We start from the raw sequence: 16,332 nt of genomic DNA, 5'->3' as shown, positions 1-16,332 counted from the left end.
TCTGATATTGCGAAGCCTTCCCCGCGATAATATAATCTGACAATGCAGCGCTAGGTCTGCATCCCGAACACAACAACAGTCTTTCTCCTCGGCTTCGACACTAGATTACCTGGTGAGTCGATCAAAACACGAATACAGCGTACGGCTCATGAGCTCATTATGTGTACATATGGAAAACTGATTTGATACCCAAGATTTATACGAACGTGATAACCGGACTCGGAAATTTTATTAGCCAACCTCCCAAGAGAGGTCGAGAGGGTTTCATTAATCTATTCTTCTTAGCTGACGCAAATTCTGGCGGTACTCCACGGATCCGGCAATCTGCTACCTATTTTCCATGAATTCGGGCTTAGTTACTGTACCAAATCTCACCGCAATTTTAACGTTTGATGATCCTTAGTGCCGATTCATATATTTGGCTGACAATATAACAAAATTTAGATACAATTCGCAACGCTCGCGGGAGGTCTTAATATTATCAACGAGCCTGTCACCTCAAAGCGTCCGCTGAGCAGAAAAGAAACTATGAAGTCTTTCGGTAAAGTAGGGGTCGAGGACAAGAAGGGTGGCGCCCGACCGATGTCCAAGAAAAAGATCGCACCAGAGAATAGGGCGGATATAACCAATAAACACGAATGCCTTCTACGAGATTTGCTTTGGGGTACCTTTCAGGATGATGATAAACATACCATGACCAAGATAGACCTCAGTCAGTACGCTGGTGTCCTAGAAAAGAGTGGCTACCGCAGGTCCAATCTACTACACACCTTGGTTTGGGAGTTGACGGGGGACCGCGATCCGTACCAAGACGACCAGGACCGACCTGATTCCGAGGTCTATGATGAAGGGGTTCCCGAGGCAAATGTTACAAAGCGAGCTCTGGAGCTAGTTGAATATCTAGTAGTTCTAAATGCTGGCCTAATGTGTCAATATGATGATTCACGCTCGGTCCCCCTTGAGTTATTCGCGACTTCATACCCGACGATTTTGTTTGGAATCATCGACATGCTCCCATCCGACATAGACCTTGAAACGATGCTACGAAAATGCAACACTACATCTACGGCGCATGCGACTAGCGACAACATCTGCCCCTTAAAAAAGCTTAATGGATGTTTACGAGACTCTTGTTTGAATTCTGATGTCAAGAACGGTCTTGAACCACATAAATCTCATTGCATTCACCCGATGATCAATACTTCACAACTTCGAACTAAAATCACCCATATCAAAGAAACAATCCAGAGGTTTCTTGTCTCCTCCGGAAACAAACCAAACATTCCGCAAGATACATTCATTCATGTCATGTTGGGCAAGGAAAGTTTTGACACGGCTGTCATGCGCAATGATCAAACTCAACTCAGAAGTTTCAAAACGATATTGAAATTCTTCCCAACGGCAGAAACTTCAGTCCTTAACCAGCCAGATTCAAAAGGCTACAATCCGTTACAAAAGGCTATAACACTATTCAAAGAAGGTGCCCTAAATTATGAGCTGCTCTACAAAACAATAAAAATATTAGTTAAATACCAACCAGACTCAATATATTTCAGAACGAAGGACCACAGGGAGGAGTCGCTGGGAAGAACCGCATATACCTTACTTAAAGAGATGAAGCCTGCGATTGGAAAGAGAGCAGAGCCTTTTTGGAGGAAAGCTGAAAACCTCCTGAAAAAGACATGCATTCGAGACCGGGACCCACGAGACCCAAATGGGGAAAAGATCAATAAAATTGAATATCTATATTCCGATATAAGATCAGGTATGTTAAATATTTGTATAGGCTAGGCGAAGAAGAAAAGGATTCCCCGGGTTCTCGCCAGAGCTCACTCTCTAGTCTAATACCGAAGAAAGATTTTCCTAACGTGAGCGATGATAGAACGTCAGATCCGTTTCGACCTAGGCCACGAGACATCTACAATAATTGATGAAGACTATGTCGATTTCCTTCGCGAAAAGGCGGCAATGCAATTCGAAAGTATACTTGAGTGCGTGAAACTTCCTTTCAGAACACGACCAGTTGCACGAGATTCGGAAGACCCGCTCCAATATGAGGATCGGGTCAATAGATACAAAACGGCAGACCCATACATTAGTGTATTCGATTGGTTGAAAAGAGATGGAATGGTTCAAAAGATTTTTGCGATTGAAGTTGACGATCTCGGGAACGAACCGTTAAAATCAACCCTGACGCCACACAGCAACTTCGCAATTCGAGATTGCCTGCGCAACAATTTTAAGTCACAAGCTGCTGTAGCTGACAATAAAAGCACGCAAACGATTTATGAAAGAGATAGAAAAGGTATGGGGATCGAAATTTGGAACTGGAGGAAACTTGATATTTGTAGCGATACAATTCGAGAAGCAGCACCAGGTGTCCGCATTTTACATTTATATTCGAGTGCAAATAAGGCGGTATTGAAGGGTTGGGCTTGTAAAGACGGCCTAAGAACCCTGAAAAACGTAAGCCTAACTAAAGCTTTTTGAGGTGTTTCTAAAAGGCCACCATCTATAGCCTTCAGTTAGCTGATTTGTGATGATTCGCTGCATAGTTACAAACAGTCCGAGTAGTAATCTATCCGAAGGTAACGTATCAAAGTCCTTGACCTCGCTTTGGGGCTTCAAACATTCACTCCGGCCGGGGAGATATATTTCTTACTAACATTATATTTTAAATTTTGGCTTCATCTAGAACTCGCGAGACGAGGCCGATTGTAAGGAGTATATCCCCGCATTTGAATCAAAACTTCGAAAACGCAATGCAGCCCTTGAGGTCGAGGTCTTCTTAGAGCCCTCGCCAAAAGGCAAAGGTTCAGGCGAAAACGCCACAAAAAATCAAGCTAATAGTCAGCAAAGTTACATGTGAGTGCCCTGATGGTTTTTTCTACTATACATATACGTAATAAAAAGAGAGACCTTTCTAACCCATACACCAGATATGAAGCGGAAACTCAGACGGATTGGATCCAAAGCATTAGTCGATTCAAAACTTGTGTGAGGGATACTATCGATGCAATATCAAGAGACCTAGGACCAAATGCATCGGCCCCCGTCGTTAAAGTGGCTATTATTGATGACGGTGTGATCCTAGCGGATGATGGTGTCCAAGGAATAGTCAGAGGGTCGTCTTTTGACTTTAGCCGACAACCATATTTCGGCGAGAGATCTAGGCATGGTACTCATATGGTATCGAGTCTGCGAGAAGTTTGTCCCATGGCAGAGCTGTACATTGGGCGCTTAGATGATACTCGAAGCACTGATGGCCAAAGGTTTACTGTGAAGTCAGCTATTCAAGTAAGTTCTCTTGTCTGCCCTTGTGAATAACTTGATGACTAGGCTAACTCCCAATCTACGTTACCAGGCTCTTGAATGGGCCACGAAATGGGAGGTCGATATTATTTCCATGAGTTGGTCCTTCAAACTCGACAATAGTTCTTGCACTCGAGAAGAGGGCTTGGCATTTAAAAATGCTATTGACAATGCGGTCGCTCAAGGAATAATCCTTTTCGGGGCCATGCCTGACAAGGGCCCGATAGCAGAAGATATAAAGAGACGCTACCCAGTCGGACTTGACAATGTCATAAGGATTACGGCGGCAGCGAAATCCGGAGAACGCTTGAAGTTCAACCAAACAGATGTTCCGGAGCTGTTATTCCCTGGCGACGAAGTCGAGATTGGATCAGAGGAGTCCGTCAAAATAACCGGTAGCTCTGTGGCAACTGCACTTGCCGCAGGCTTCGCTGCATTGACGATACTTTGCATCAAGTTACAGGCTGCTGGTATGCTAGATCGAAGTGTGCAAGCGGCTGGCACGATACCGAGGGCTATCGAGACAGATCTATCTACCCGCCTCCGGGCACTGAGAACACCAGGCGGTATTAGAACAATCTTCAGAAACGTTTCACCAAAGCTTGTGAATTCTAAAGATAGCTTTGTTCAGCCACACACTGCGCTCCCTGATGATATCAAAGCAGGTCTACAGGGACGCGAGGAAGCGATTAAATTCTTTCTTAACCGAATAGTCTAGATTCACTATAAAGACAGTACGCGGGCCGAGATCTCGAGAAGCGTGTTTGAGGATCGAAATGACGCCCTACAGGGGTCATGAAGGTGCTATATCAAGCCAAATCCGAGTCGCTTGTTACCACCCAACCGAGGCATCTCTCGGTATGAGGTAACATCCTTTCTGTGGTATATATACCCTTCAACAAACCAAGACTCCGTCTTAAGTGTATCACCAAGTTTCCTCCTCTTCTTCTCGATCAGTCTCCTCAACCAACAACTTCCCGGCCCAGTTTTCAAAACTATTATCCTCAAGTTCCTTTTCATGTTCTAAAAGTCGTCTATGAAGCTCATTAAGCTCAGCTATCGCTCCTGCACGCTTGATCTTCCCGGCCTCATTATCCTCATCCCTCTTCCTCTTCGCCGCTTTCCCCTCAACTATTAACCCAGTATCTTTGGCCATCTCATCCAATTTCTCTTTAATCTTAGCTTCGTGGTACTTTTTCCTTAGTCGTACGTTAAACTCTTCTTCGGATCTTTGCTGCCGAGCTAGTTCCTGACGAATCTGTTCCTCTTGATCATATTTAACCCGTGGGAGTTGTGCATATTTTCCTATCATTACGTCTATTTCTGAAGGCTTCGGCTTTGTGACCGATAACGCGTTTGGGCCTGGTTTCGGCTTCGATTTTGGAGGCGATGGGGAGTAGTATATTACCTTTGGTCGCCTTTGCTCGCGTACATGTACGGGAAACCTCCTCTGATTAGCCGATTGTTTAGCCGGGATTTTTGGCGCCGGCATCACCACCTCAAGGTTTTGTTTTGGACTAGGGGGTGATATCAATATCGGTGGCGGTCTAACATCCAATATATTAGTATCTGACACTGAATTGAGGCTCTCTTTTCTTCCGGTGTGTCCATCCTGTAAAGATCGACTTGCCAAACCATTCTGGCCCACAGACCCCTGTATCCGTAGACGCAAGTTACGATCGTCCGTCTCCTCGGCCTTCCGTTTAATTTGCCATTGCGCCCATTGCATCTCTCTCGCCACATGTGGTATCCACTCTATGTTCTTCCCAAGAACCTTCCCATCCCTCAACCTTCTCACAAACAACGTAGTCTGCCAAATTCCCCCCCAAAGGCCCTGTATCAATCCTACCCATATATTTGTCCAATTCGTAACATTGAACGGTAAATCTGCTATAACCATCAGCACCATCTTTTTGGTCTCATGTGAGCTTTCATCAACTCCTAGTTCTTCCTTAAAGATGAAACGTAGAACGTCAAAAGAAGTACGCTCACGCAGTATGATAGTTTGAAATGTTTCTAGAAGTGTGGAATACTCTGATACTGTCTCGTGAGGAAGATATTGGATTATCTTCCCGGGACCGGCAGATTTTCTACACTTTGTCGTGAATTCAGAGAACTCGCAAAGGGAGGCAAAAGTGCATATTTCCTCGTCACTGGATTTTAAGCGTATGAAGCACGATAGGAGGGGTAGTAGAGATTCTGGAGATGAGTGTTCGATAATGTCATGGGGAGAACAACCATTTAGTAATTTTTTTATCTCGTTCTGAAGCTCCTTTGATGGCCTGCCAGGTTTTGAAATACGATCTCTGAGGTTGAAGCTGCCCGGTGTTCGTCTGAGGACAGAGGATTGTTGCATTTTGATGGATATTTGTGTTGTCGGTAAAAGAAGTTCTCGTCAGATATCGATATGAGAGCGAAGAATACCAACTTTAGAAAAGGGAGATCTTATTTCGACATTAAGATATTGATATCGATGGGTCTTGGATATTTACGTCTGTTATATTTTCGAGACAGCGGAATCTTCACATTGAATTCCTATATGTAGATGCGCATACGGACGCAAACTCAAGCTTAAGGTGTCTAAACTAGTAGCTAGTCTGCTGAAACTTACAGCCCGAAGAGTTAGCTAGCTAAAAGTGAAACAAACAGGCATATGTACCCCTGAATGGCTAATTCTCGTTATAAATTGACGATATGATCCATAGCTCTCATGTTATTTGCCTCAAACTAATTATTTTATTCCGGCTTTGCAATGGTGACGCATTGTCCACCATATGCATGATCCGGAAATCTAGGACAACTAAGTATATATATCTAAGCACGGCTAGTATATAAGTTTTAATATGATCAATGTTAGTAAAACAAAGTTACGAATATCGATATCATAATTAAGATCTATGAATAATTAACTCTTTGAAAGCGATGCCGTGCACGTGATTTGCCGGTCTAGGTATGGTTAATTCACAAGGTAAATAATTATCTACATCCGAGTCTCTCGAACTATCATGACCGTTTAGAGCCCAGATATGAGGGGACAAGGCTTTCTATTTGACTCACAATTGATGATAATATCAATTTTGTCCTCTATTAAATCTAAAACGAATCGCTTGTAATATCAATCGTCTATCACAGAATATATAAAGAACGATTCTAGCCAAACTCTTTGATGAAAGATAAAATATACTACATATCGCTTGGAAGACTAGGCCCATCAAAATGCCGATATGAAATAGTAACAGCGCCCCCCCCCCCCCCTCTCCAAAAGATCAATGCAAATGCCACTATTAATATAACCACTCAGAACAGCGCCTTAAATAATGAGTAAAGGTGCTGGGAAATAAGATACCATATCTAAATGGGGAAAATTTCTCAAAAAGAATACGCCCGCTCTTTGGAGGAAAATCGTAGAAGATGAGCCGATATACATGAAGCTCGATCAAAAAAGTACCGAAGGTACCAGGCCATGCGAATGAAACAAATACTATGGTTAGTAGGAACAAGAAGAAAATGATGCGTAATTCAGCATAAGAGAGCGCGGACGAGTAGCGCAAGCAGGTAGCGCAGGATCAAATACGAAGGGAAAAAAAGCAGTCTTGAATTCCAGTGGAGTATAAAACCCCTCAACCCCCCCTACCTCGCCACTTCTTCTCCCTTCTTCTTCAAGCTCCTTCCTTCCTTCCTTCCTTCTTTTCTTCCCTCACCGACTCCCTCCCAGCTAAAGATACTGCGAGAAAATACACTATAGGAGAGGAGAATAGTAAAAAAACCCGGTGCCTAAAGAAGTGGGCACCAGCACCAGCACCCACTGACACCCAGGAACCACAAGGTAGACAACAATATGTACGTACAAAGCTGAATATAAAACGCCAGCAAGCACCAGCAAACACCATCCAGACGCCGGCCACCCCAGTTCTATCGAGACAAGCTAAGACAAGAACCATCACATAATCAAATAGAAGATAATAAGACAAGCCAGGTAAGGGTCCCTTACAACTTCCTAATCTTGCCACCTTTCGGCGGCACACCTTGCTTCCCCCTCTTCCTCTTCCTCCCACACCTCTCTTCCCCTTCCTCATCCTCAACTTCGGTAACATAGCCATCAGGTCTATACTTACAGATTTTCTTGTGTCGTGGGAGATCCCACTCCCGCTTCAGCGCAATCGTACAACCGTACGGTTGGAAGCAACAGACAGCATACCTGATATCGAAGGCCACGTTGGTAACATGAGAGACAATATTGTCTCTCTTCTCGAAGACTTTGCCTTCACAGGAGCAGCCACGTATACGGCATGTGAAGTCGTGATCAGGGAACTTGCGGCTCTTGATATGGTCTGTTTTGATATGCTCGAGAGCGGCACGTTGGTCTGTAAAGACCTGCGAGCAGTCACTCCATTTGCATACGATGGGGCCCGGGGCAACAGGGGGCTTTCTCGGTTGCGGTGGCTTGGGGGGTGGAGGGGGCGGCGGGGGCGGCGGGGGTGACGGCTTGGGAGCCAACACTGATCCGGGGATCAGCGACACTCGTTTTTTCTCTGGCTTTCCAGAACCAGACCCAAGCGTCACGACATTCTAGAAGAACAACAAACAATACAGTGTCAGCAACCTAGACTTCATGCACTACATCACACAACACCACACAATCGGTGAAGTAACGAGGGACAGAAGGATTGAGAGATAGGAGAGTGAGGCCAGCCGGCTTGGGGACATACCATCTGGGAAGCCGTGATGTCTCTAAATGGAACGGGTCTCCGTTGAGGCGGGGCCGGGTCACCATTGGCCGACGGCGAAGACGAAGACGAAGATGAAGACGACGACGAAGACGATGACGACGACGACGAAACTGAAGGGGCAGGAGTCCCAGCACGCGTGCTAGGCTCCGAGGCTGGCATAATGACCTTGGTAGGCACCCTATGCTGGAGGTGCCGACGGTATGGGGCCAAATGGTGGGCTTCGTAAGGGCGGGGGTAATGAGGACCGGTATCCCTTAACGCTCGGGAATATTGAGGGAGGATGCAAGTATACTTTGGTACTTCTTGAGGAAGGCAAGTGAAAGGTACTGCAACCTCTTGAATCTCCCCTTCAGTGAGGATTGTTCCACAGGTAGAGCCTCGAGTGTGGATCAGATCGAAGTGGTCGTTTCGGATCCAGACAGCACCAAAGGGACAGTTATATGGGTCTGGGCAGTAATCTCGCCAGTAACCACTACAAAACTGAACGGGGTGGAAACCATCCGGGGCGACGGCAACTGGTAGCTCTGGGTGTGGTGCCAGAGGAGCTCCACGGGTCCATGTACCAGAGAAGGGATAATACATGGCGAAGAAGAGCTAGAGGAAGGAAATAGAGAGCGAGAATCACGCAGAAGTGGTAAAAGTGGTAGTAGCAGCAGCAGGAAGCAAAGTTCCTACCACGAATCTTGCTGTTAGCCCTCTGAAACAGTCTCGGCGAGCTTTATTATACTTACGAGCAGGTCGTGATGGTGTAGATGGACTGGTGTCACGTTCTGACGGTTGGTAGTGGTGGGAGTGTGCTCGGTTTGCTTATTTTAATAGGCAAGAGTGCGGTCGTGTGAGGGTTAGTGGGGAGGGAGAAAAAATAAAAAAAAGACGTTGCTGAAGTTCACACTAACACACACAGAGGGTTTGGAGCTGAGCTTAACTGGGCTTGAATGACTGTCACAGTCTGTTCTGTGGACCATTATGGGAAGCTGGAGCTACTGCTAGAAGCTCCTGCTGAGCATTTCGTCTCTTATATCAACTTCTGTGGAACTAACTACACTATTGACCATATTGATGTATATTTCTAGGAGACGATTATCTCTATACCAAATTCCATGATAGTGCTGAACTACTTTTCAGTGAATCGCACACTAAATTGGAAAAATTGCTGTCCTAGATACATATATTCACCATCAACTCCACAGAACTGTGTTCAGACTGCACCGCCACACTCTTGTTGCATTCTGTGCGTTGGGTTGTGGCATTTTGGAGGCAATCAATTTCACACCAATTGCAATTAATGCAATCGACCTCGAGTGAGCTGAGGTGGCCGCGGCGCGGTGGTACGTATTTATATTTATAGATCTTTCGATTTCTGATAGTTGATTTGTTTTATACCTACTAATCTATAGATTCATATAGACATTTTGGGATGCCTTCAACTTCTCCGACTTTTAGGGCGTCAATATAATTTATAATTGCAATACGTTATAATTACGTGGAGCTAGATATCAACATGCGCACGCGTACGCCACAAATGCAAAACCCACGTTTTGAGCATGCATTCGATATAACATGAATATCTACAGACGTCAAAACTTCTCGATATTAACCCTTAACTCCTACGTATTGGTCTCTACAACGAACAAAATGAAATATTCTCCCATACTGGCGATAATATTTTAGAGCCTCGTAGTCATCTGTCGAGAAGACTGCTTTCCTGCAAATTCGTATCTTCGACTTCGACTTTGACTTCGACTTTCTCTTCTCTTGGTTCGCGTTCGAATTCGACATACGAAATCGATAGGATACACTATCCCTCGAACTCTTCAATTAACTCTACCGGTCAAGATCTAAATCTATCATACAAATATATATGCAGAAGAGGAGCGGATAAGAGAGAAAAGGGATTTAAGATGCAATTACACTTCTTCAACTTCATTCTTTCAATCCTCTTGGCTTTTCTCACAGTCACGAATGCAATCCCTGCATATAATATAATAAGCACTGTACCGGGCGTCATTCAACCTCCACAAAGTTTATCCTCAACTTCAACTTCAATTTCGGGTGCGGGTACTGCAAATCAAACGACCAAAGATAAACCGGAATTCACAAATTGGCCACCTCCATCTCCGAGGAGCGTTAACATCAAACAAGATGTCCACGATGATGGACTACCGTACACGGTACTCCCGGTAGTCCATCCAGACATACTTTGCGTCCCTGTCGGCGACTTTGAAGTCAACTCCTCATCGGGCGATTGTATAATAGACACATTCTGTTCCCCTTCCAATCACAGTCCCGTTCATATCGGTAGGAACAATACCATTACCACGTCGCCCTCCTCTTCAGCTCCTCCAATCCAACAATTACAGGGAAAATACAAACCCCGACAGAGACGTCGACGTGAAGAACCTCCAGAAACAATCTACGCCATAACCCTGCCAGGTCCCACAATCCCAATATACTTCCCTACGGCCATAATTCCTCCTTCTCACACCTCTCACCAACTACAATACTTCCCTCCAGGCGCTCACCCATGGTACGAATACTCCACATTAACCATCCCACCAACCCCGACGATTCCAAACTTCAGCTCTCAAGAATCCCACACTCAAACACCAAGCCATCCTTCCTCTCAAAACCCGCTTCAAAAACCCTGTCGGATTCCCAAAATCTACGAAGGAATCTGTCACCCTTTGGTGATCCCGTCAGTCGTCATCGCTGTCTACTTTTTATCAACCCTCATTCTCTACTCCGGCGACCCTTCAAAACCTGTTTCTCCGGTTTATAATTACCAACCAGCCCCGCCACCACTACCGCGCCCTTTAAACCCTTACATCCCATACTTCTACCACCAACAACTCCAACAAACACCAATTGGATCATATCTGTACCCACCAGTCGCCACAGTCGGCCATAGTATCCGACGGAACCTCCTTTGTTTAACAAACTTCTTTTGCGGAGGTACAGAAGATCCGCAATTGCCATTACCGCATCGGCCGGGGATGTTGAATGTTAATATCAACGAAAGGGTGCAACGTAGCGTGGAGATTGAAAGGTCGAATCAAAGTGCTTGTTATCTTTTGACAACGTTTTTGACGTATGGCGCCGGATTGATTATTTTGGGATCATTCTTGGGAGGGTTGTGTAATTGTGTGAAGACAGAGTGTGAGTTTATGTAGGCTTTGTCGTCTTTTTTGTAATCGTCTTTTTTTTCTTTTTGATAATTGCTGGATGTGCAAGAGGAGAAGGGAATAGTATTGGTGACTATGGAGGAGGGCAAAGAATCGTATGCTACCCTGCGGAGTATATAGGTTTCCTATAGATCCCGCCACGAATCGAATCGAATCAAATCAAATAAATTAATTAATCGATCCGTCTTGCGCAAAGTACTGGCCAATCTACGTAGAATATCAATAACATCACTACTCACAATCTGCTCTAATCTAGTATACACCATGAATTAACTCCCTCCCAGATATCTGCAATACAAAACCTCAGTCGATACTAGTTACAAAATCCTATAGTCCAGTTCTAACCAATCCCCCGGTTGCAAATTAAGTATTTAAGTATTAGTTAATCAAACCTCCTCAAAAGGACACCTTCCCATTCGCAAAATCTGCTTACACAAAACCCCCACCAACGATCCCAAAATGACAAATACAATCCCCACACTGCCAGCCACTATGACCGCTCCATAAAATACTCTCTTAGGCTTCGTATCATCTAACATCCTCATATGGGTTTTTCTCACCATTTCTCTTCTCTTTCTTTCCAATTCTTTTTCTTGATTATCCGTCAGCTCCCGTCTACCACCCCCTTCTTCTCCTCCCTCATCCACCCTCAATTTACCTTTGCCCTTATTGAATCCAGTTACAGAAGTATCCACTTCTTCAGGCGTATTATTCCCCTTCCTAACCCCCTTCCTTCTATAATCCAAATCTTGTAACCAAATCCTTTCATGCCCCGCCAAGTCACCTCCATCATCATCACCATTCATAGTTCCATACCCTTTCCCACCCCCACTTCCACCCCCACCAATCCTTTCCATATCTTCAAGTCCCATCATAGCTACTCCCGGTAACTCAGGCTGTTGTCTAATCTTCCAACTCCCATTTCTCAGCCACGCATACCCGCCACTAGCGTCTCTATGTCCCATTAACACTTCCCCTAACTCCAATACCTGTCTTGCACTTATTTCTTGAAGATATAAAACGACCCTTAATATTCCCGTATAAAACAGTAAAAACAGGAATACGAGTAACGTGGGAGAACAGATTGTAAGTGACTGTTGACTTGGGAAGTTTCGGCAAGTTATGTTGTGGTTATCTTGGAGAAAAGAGGTGGGTAGGTGGTTTGACGAGGTGTTTGTGGGTGGTTGGGGTGGGTAGTCGTCTTGGATCCATGTTGATTTTGCGGGGTGAAGGGATGTGATCAGTGGATCTGTATGGGTTATCCAGATGACGCTGGTGGGGTTGTTACTATCGTCGAAGGAGGATGGTGATGATGATGATGGTGGTGATGAATTGATATGTGTGGGTGTAATAGATTCCGGGGAAGATGAAGAAGAAGATGATTTATTGAGTAAACTTGTAGTTAAAGCAGGAGGAGAAAATGTAGGGATAATAGACGTTAATAGAGGTGGCGCGGGAGGTAGTAATCCCTTTGATGGCGATGATGGAACTCCAAGAGATAAAGAAGCTGAAATTGTAATTGGATTACCGAAGTTCAGGGAGTGCGGTACGCCCTCTACTACCTCTGCTCGTGGTAGAATCGCCGGCGAGGTTGAAGCCAGTGGGTGGTTTGCTGTGATGAGTAGGGTCGTCGAGAAAGAGAGGTGTTGGAGCTTCATGGTTAATGTAATATCTGATCTAATAAGTAACGGGCGAGAGAACACCATCAAGGAGATAACATCGTCGTGAAGCTAAGGTAAATCAAAAGAACAGAGACTTATGAGGGTAGGGAGGGGGGGGGTGGAATATCTGCAGACCCCACAGGGCTTTCCTTCGGGTAATTATCCGAATCTGAGTATTATATTATGGCACCATATATCGATAGACTGCATATCCGGGGATCACCATCATGTTCACAAGCTTCACGCTTACAATTCACCAGGGAATAAGTAAATAAAGGGTCATAATCAGGTCGTCACATTTCGTATACTAAGGACGAGAAGAAATAAAAGAAAGAAGCCGAAGATAAGTATTTACAATTGAATCAGAAGCAGAATGACAAAGCTGCTCGCTGCATTGTTTTCGAAAGAAGCCGCGAATAAAGAAGAATAATAAAAGAGGCCATTGGGATCATGTCAAATGAACTCTTGGAAAGCAAAAAAGTGCGGTAAAACCTCTGTCATAGACAGTCAGTAACACCTTGTTTGCATTGTCAGAAGTAAAAGCCGTTTTAGGCATTTTCACTCATGAAGCAAAAGAAAGAAAACGGTTAGTTGACAAGAATGTAGTGGTCTGTGTTTCCATACCCAGGTAAGGAATACATAGTGCAATGAAAGGTAATAGTGTAGTCAGAGGACAGAAAAAAAACGAAACTGAAAAAGGATTTTATCAAGAACGCCCCCTTCCAGAGGTCAAAACCAATCAGTCAAAAGGAAATAGATATGCTACAAGAATGTTCTCACACAAGATAGAAGCGAGGCAGTTAGTAACTGCCAGCCTTATGATGGCGATAATGGCGGACAGGTCGACGTGTCGTACAATTCTTTTTCTTTTGCGCAGCGGGTCGTGGTCTTGGAGCAATAGTCTTCGGTCCTGCAACTCCGTGAACGACGATGGTCTCGGTGACAGTATGGAGACGAGTGCGAACAACAACCTCAGTGTGGGTGTTACGTCCCTCAGGAACGTATTCGGGAGGGCTGACTGGCTTTGGAGTGTTGACAGGCTTGACGACGGCTTTAAGCGTGGTGGATGGACGCGCCTTTGGAGTGTAGACGACAGATTCAGGCTTAACGACGGGCTTGGATTCGACAGGAGCAGGAGCAGGGGAGTTGCTTCCAGGGGCGGCATAGGCCTCAACTTGATATCCGGAAAAGGGGTTGTTGCCAAAGAGCTTGTTGTTAGCCATAGGAGAGCCAAAGTTGTCGGAGGAACCTTCAGAGAGAGGGCAGGTGAGCTTGCAGGCCTTCATCTCTTCCTCAGAAGTCTCACCACCAGGGAGACCAGGGCAGGAAGCGAGACCAGCGTGTCCAGGGTCGCAGTTGTCAATGAGGTAAGCAAGCGTAGCAGAATCCCATCCGTTGATGAAATCGGCGTGAACTGAGTATCCGGTAGTGTCACCATTGGAGAGGACCCAGGGCTGCTTTCCAGTTCCCTTCTGCCACATATCCTTGAACTTGAGAGTGTTCCAGTAGACTTCCATGAAGACGTGGGGGACGTGGATCCAACCGGGAGGGCAGTCTTCACCACCTTGACCATTGCTACTTGGGTAAGCAGAATTGTTCTTCCAGTCTTCAACGTCAAGGTCCGGGTTAACACAAGATGGGAAGTGAACATCAGCACGAAGAGGAGAAGCGAATCCGTCGCACTCTTGATCAGGGAAACCCCAACCTTGGCCGCCGTTGCTTGGATCCTGAACACCAACACCCTTGGTTCCATCGGACTCTGGTGGATAGAGTGGAGTGGAAGGCTTATCACGAGGACAAGTCCATTGGGCCGGGGTGATTGGGCCCTTGGAAGAATCGAGGTTGTTGCGAGCAGGGTTTGGAGGATGACGAAGAGTTGGGTCACCAGCTCTCATTCGGAAGCCCTTGGGGAAAGGTTTGATGTCATCGTTGGTGGCCTCGAAAAAGTAGTAGACCTTCGCATAGAAGAGTTCGACAGGATACAATGTACCATCTTCGGGGCTCTTGAAATAGAGGGATGGTACCCAATAGTTCGAATGGTCGTTCTTAACATTGGCAGTGGTACAGGTGGAATGTGCCGAAGCATAGTCACCGGGCATCAGATCGGTAAAGGCATTGCCTCCAAAGATGGAGTGCATATGCCCGGCTACACCGCCGGGGTTAACAATTGGATCAAGACGGCATCTGGTCAACTCTTTTCCACCTCCAAAGCTCAGTGTGCCAAAGGTACGGCCTGGCTTCTTCGAAGCAGCATTAGCGACACCGGAGAACGATGCCGCCGAAGCAAGGAGGGATATGAAAGTAGCAGTCTTCATCTTGACGAAGAAGTCGATAAGAGATTGTGATTGACTATGATGATGGTAGTCGATGAGGATGTCAAGGCAGGTCGATGATGATGTTGATGATGTTGACGATGGTGATGTTGGTGAATAGAAGGAGGGATGGAGGACAGAAGGAAGAAGAAGGAACGGATAGAACGAGAGCTTGCTCGTCTGCAGCGAAAGGAGGCTGGTTTAATATCTCGAACTTGTGTTGGACGACGTTGGATATTTTGCAGGGCCAAGAACAAGTCCGCGAAACAAAATGGAGATATCTTCTTCTTCAGATCTAACTAGCCAAATACACCCGGGAAAAAAAGATGAGGTCGGGGGTTTTCGAGGAGTTTTTTTTTAAAAAAAAAGGGTCTTCGAGACGATCAGGTCGGTCTTTTTAGTTTTTTTCGATTTTGGTTTGCTGGTTGTCCTGTCAAAGGAATGTGGCGGCTTTTAGCAGGCGAATTTCTGTGGCTAACTGGCAGCACTGCGCTGGTCGGTTACAGATCTGAATAGATAGACTAGGCTACTCTACTGCTGGAACTGTCTGCACTGCAGATATTACACAAGAAATTCGAATGATTTAAAAAGACCGGAGAAAGGAAAACGACACGAAAGGAATGTGAGCAAGCACCAGGGCGAGCAATTGTAAAGCAGGATACAGTAAAGACCTGACTGATGGGTGAGAAGGAGAAGCCAGAAACAAAAAAGACCCCGTCGATGGCGGAGGGGACCCAAAGTTCTTATATATCCGCATAAGGCTTCAGGGGCAGCGAGACATCCAGCGACATTTGGGCAGCTGGGGACTAACTCCCCTAAGCAAAAGTAGGTATGTATGCTATTAGCGACCTAGCACTCGCATTCGGGGCTAAAAGAGAATCTTAAAAGTACCCATGCTCTGACCAACCGACCAACCAAAGGAAACCGCTGCAGCGGCCGCGGCGGCCAGGTACCGGTGCAAACAAACCCTCGTGGTTTAACATTTGTGGAGGTGGGTTCGTGCATGACTTCTCCCCGGGAGGGATAAAAGGAGGAGACACAGAAATTCATTTTTAGTCAAAGGAATCATCAAGGATTCCAATATCGGTATGACAAACCAGGTCGACGGCCAAGATGAGCACAGGACTCTTCCAAC

The 16,332-nt window shown here is 45.6% G+C and overlaps 6 protein-coding genes across 6 annotated transcripts; 2 read left to right on the top strand and 4 right to left on the bottom strand.

Annotated features, from left to right (window-relative positions):
• Positions 1–528: 528 nt before the first annotated feature.
• AOL_s00188g339 (uncharacterized protein) lies at positions 529–4,030 on the top strand (the record flags this gene model as incomplete). The annotated part of the gene is made up of 5 exons (XM_011128587.1): positions 529–1,765; positions 1,883–2,466; positions 2,696–2,865; positions 2,940–3,297; positions 3,365–4,030. The coding sequence occupies 5 exons, from the start codon at positions 529–531 to the stop codon at positions 4,028–4,030; spliced, it is 3,015 nt and encodes a 1,004-aa protein (XP_011126889.1).
• A 207-nt stretch (positions 4,031–4,237) lies between these two features.
• On the bottom strand, positions 4,238–5,668 carry AOL_s00188g338 (uncharacterized protein; the record flags this gene model as incomplete). Its single annotated transcript, XM_011128586.1, has 1 exon — positions 4,238–5,668. The coding sequence occupies one exon, from the start codon at positions 5,666–5,668 to the stop codon at positions 4,238–4,240; it is 1,431 nt and encodes a 476-aa protein (XP_011126888.1).
• Positions 5,669–7,299: 1,631 nt separating this feature from the next.
• AOL_s00188g337 (uncharacterized protein) lies at positions 7,300–8,624 on the bottom strand (the record flags this gene model as incomplete). Its single annotated transcript, XM_011128585.1, has 2 exons — positions 7,300–7,881; positions 8,022–8,624. The coding sequence occupies 2 exons, from the start codon at positions 8,622–8,624 to the stop codon at positions 7,300–7,302; spliced, it is 1,185 nt and encodes a 394-aa protein (XP_011126887.1).
• Positions 8,625–9,943: 1,319 nt separating this feature from the next.
• AOL_s00188g336 (uncharacterized protein) lies at positions 9,944–11,212 on the top strand (the record flags this gene model as incomplete). The annotated part of the gene is made up of 1 exon (XM_011128584.1): positions 9,944–11,212. The coding sequence occupies one exon, from the start codon at positions 9,944–9,946 to the stop codon at positions 11,210–11,212; it is 1,269 nt and encodes a 422-aa protein (XP_011126886.1).
• A 398-nt stretch (positions 11,213–11,610) lies between these two features.
• AOL_s00188g335 (uncharacterized protein) lies at positions 11,611–12,882 on the bottom strand (the record flags this gene model as incomplete). The annotated part of the gene is made up of 1 exon (XM_011128583.1): positions 11,611–12,882. One exon carries the CDS (start codon positions 12,880–12,882, stop codon positions 11,611–11,613), a length of 1,272 nt encoding a protein of 423 aa, XP_011126885.1.
• Positions 12,883–13,685: 803 nt separating this feature from the next.
• On the bottom strand, positions 13,686–15,200 carry AOL_s00188g334 (uncharacterized protein; the record flags this gene model as incomplete). The annotated part of the gene is made up of 1 exon (XM_011128582.1): positions 13,686–15,200. The coding sequence occupies one exon, from the start codon at positions 15,198–15,200 to the stop codon at positions 13,686–13,688; it is 1,515 nt and encodes a 504-aa protein (XP_011126884.1).
• Positions 15,201–16,332: the final 1,132 nt, after the last annotated feature.

The sequence above is a fragment of the Orbilia oligospora genome, assembly GCF_000225545.1.
Source record: "Orbilia oligospora ATCC 24927 unplaced genomic scaffold scaffold00188, whole genome shotgun sequence".
Classification (NCBI taxonomy): Eukaryota; Fungi; Ascomycota; class Orbiliomycetes; order Orbiliales; family Orbiliaceae; genus Orbilia; species Orbilia oligospora.
This window is presented reverse-complemented; position numbering and strand designations above follow the sequence as displayed.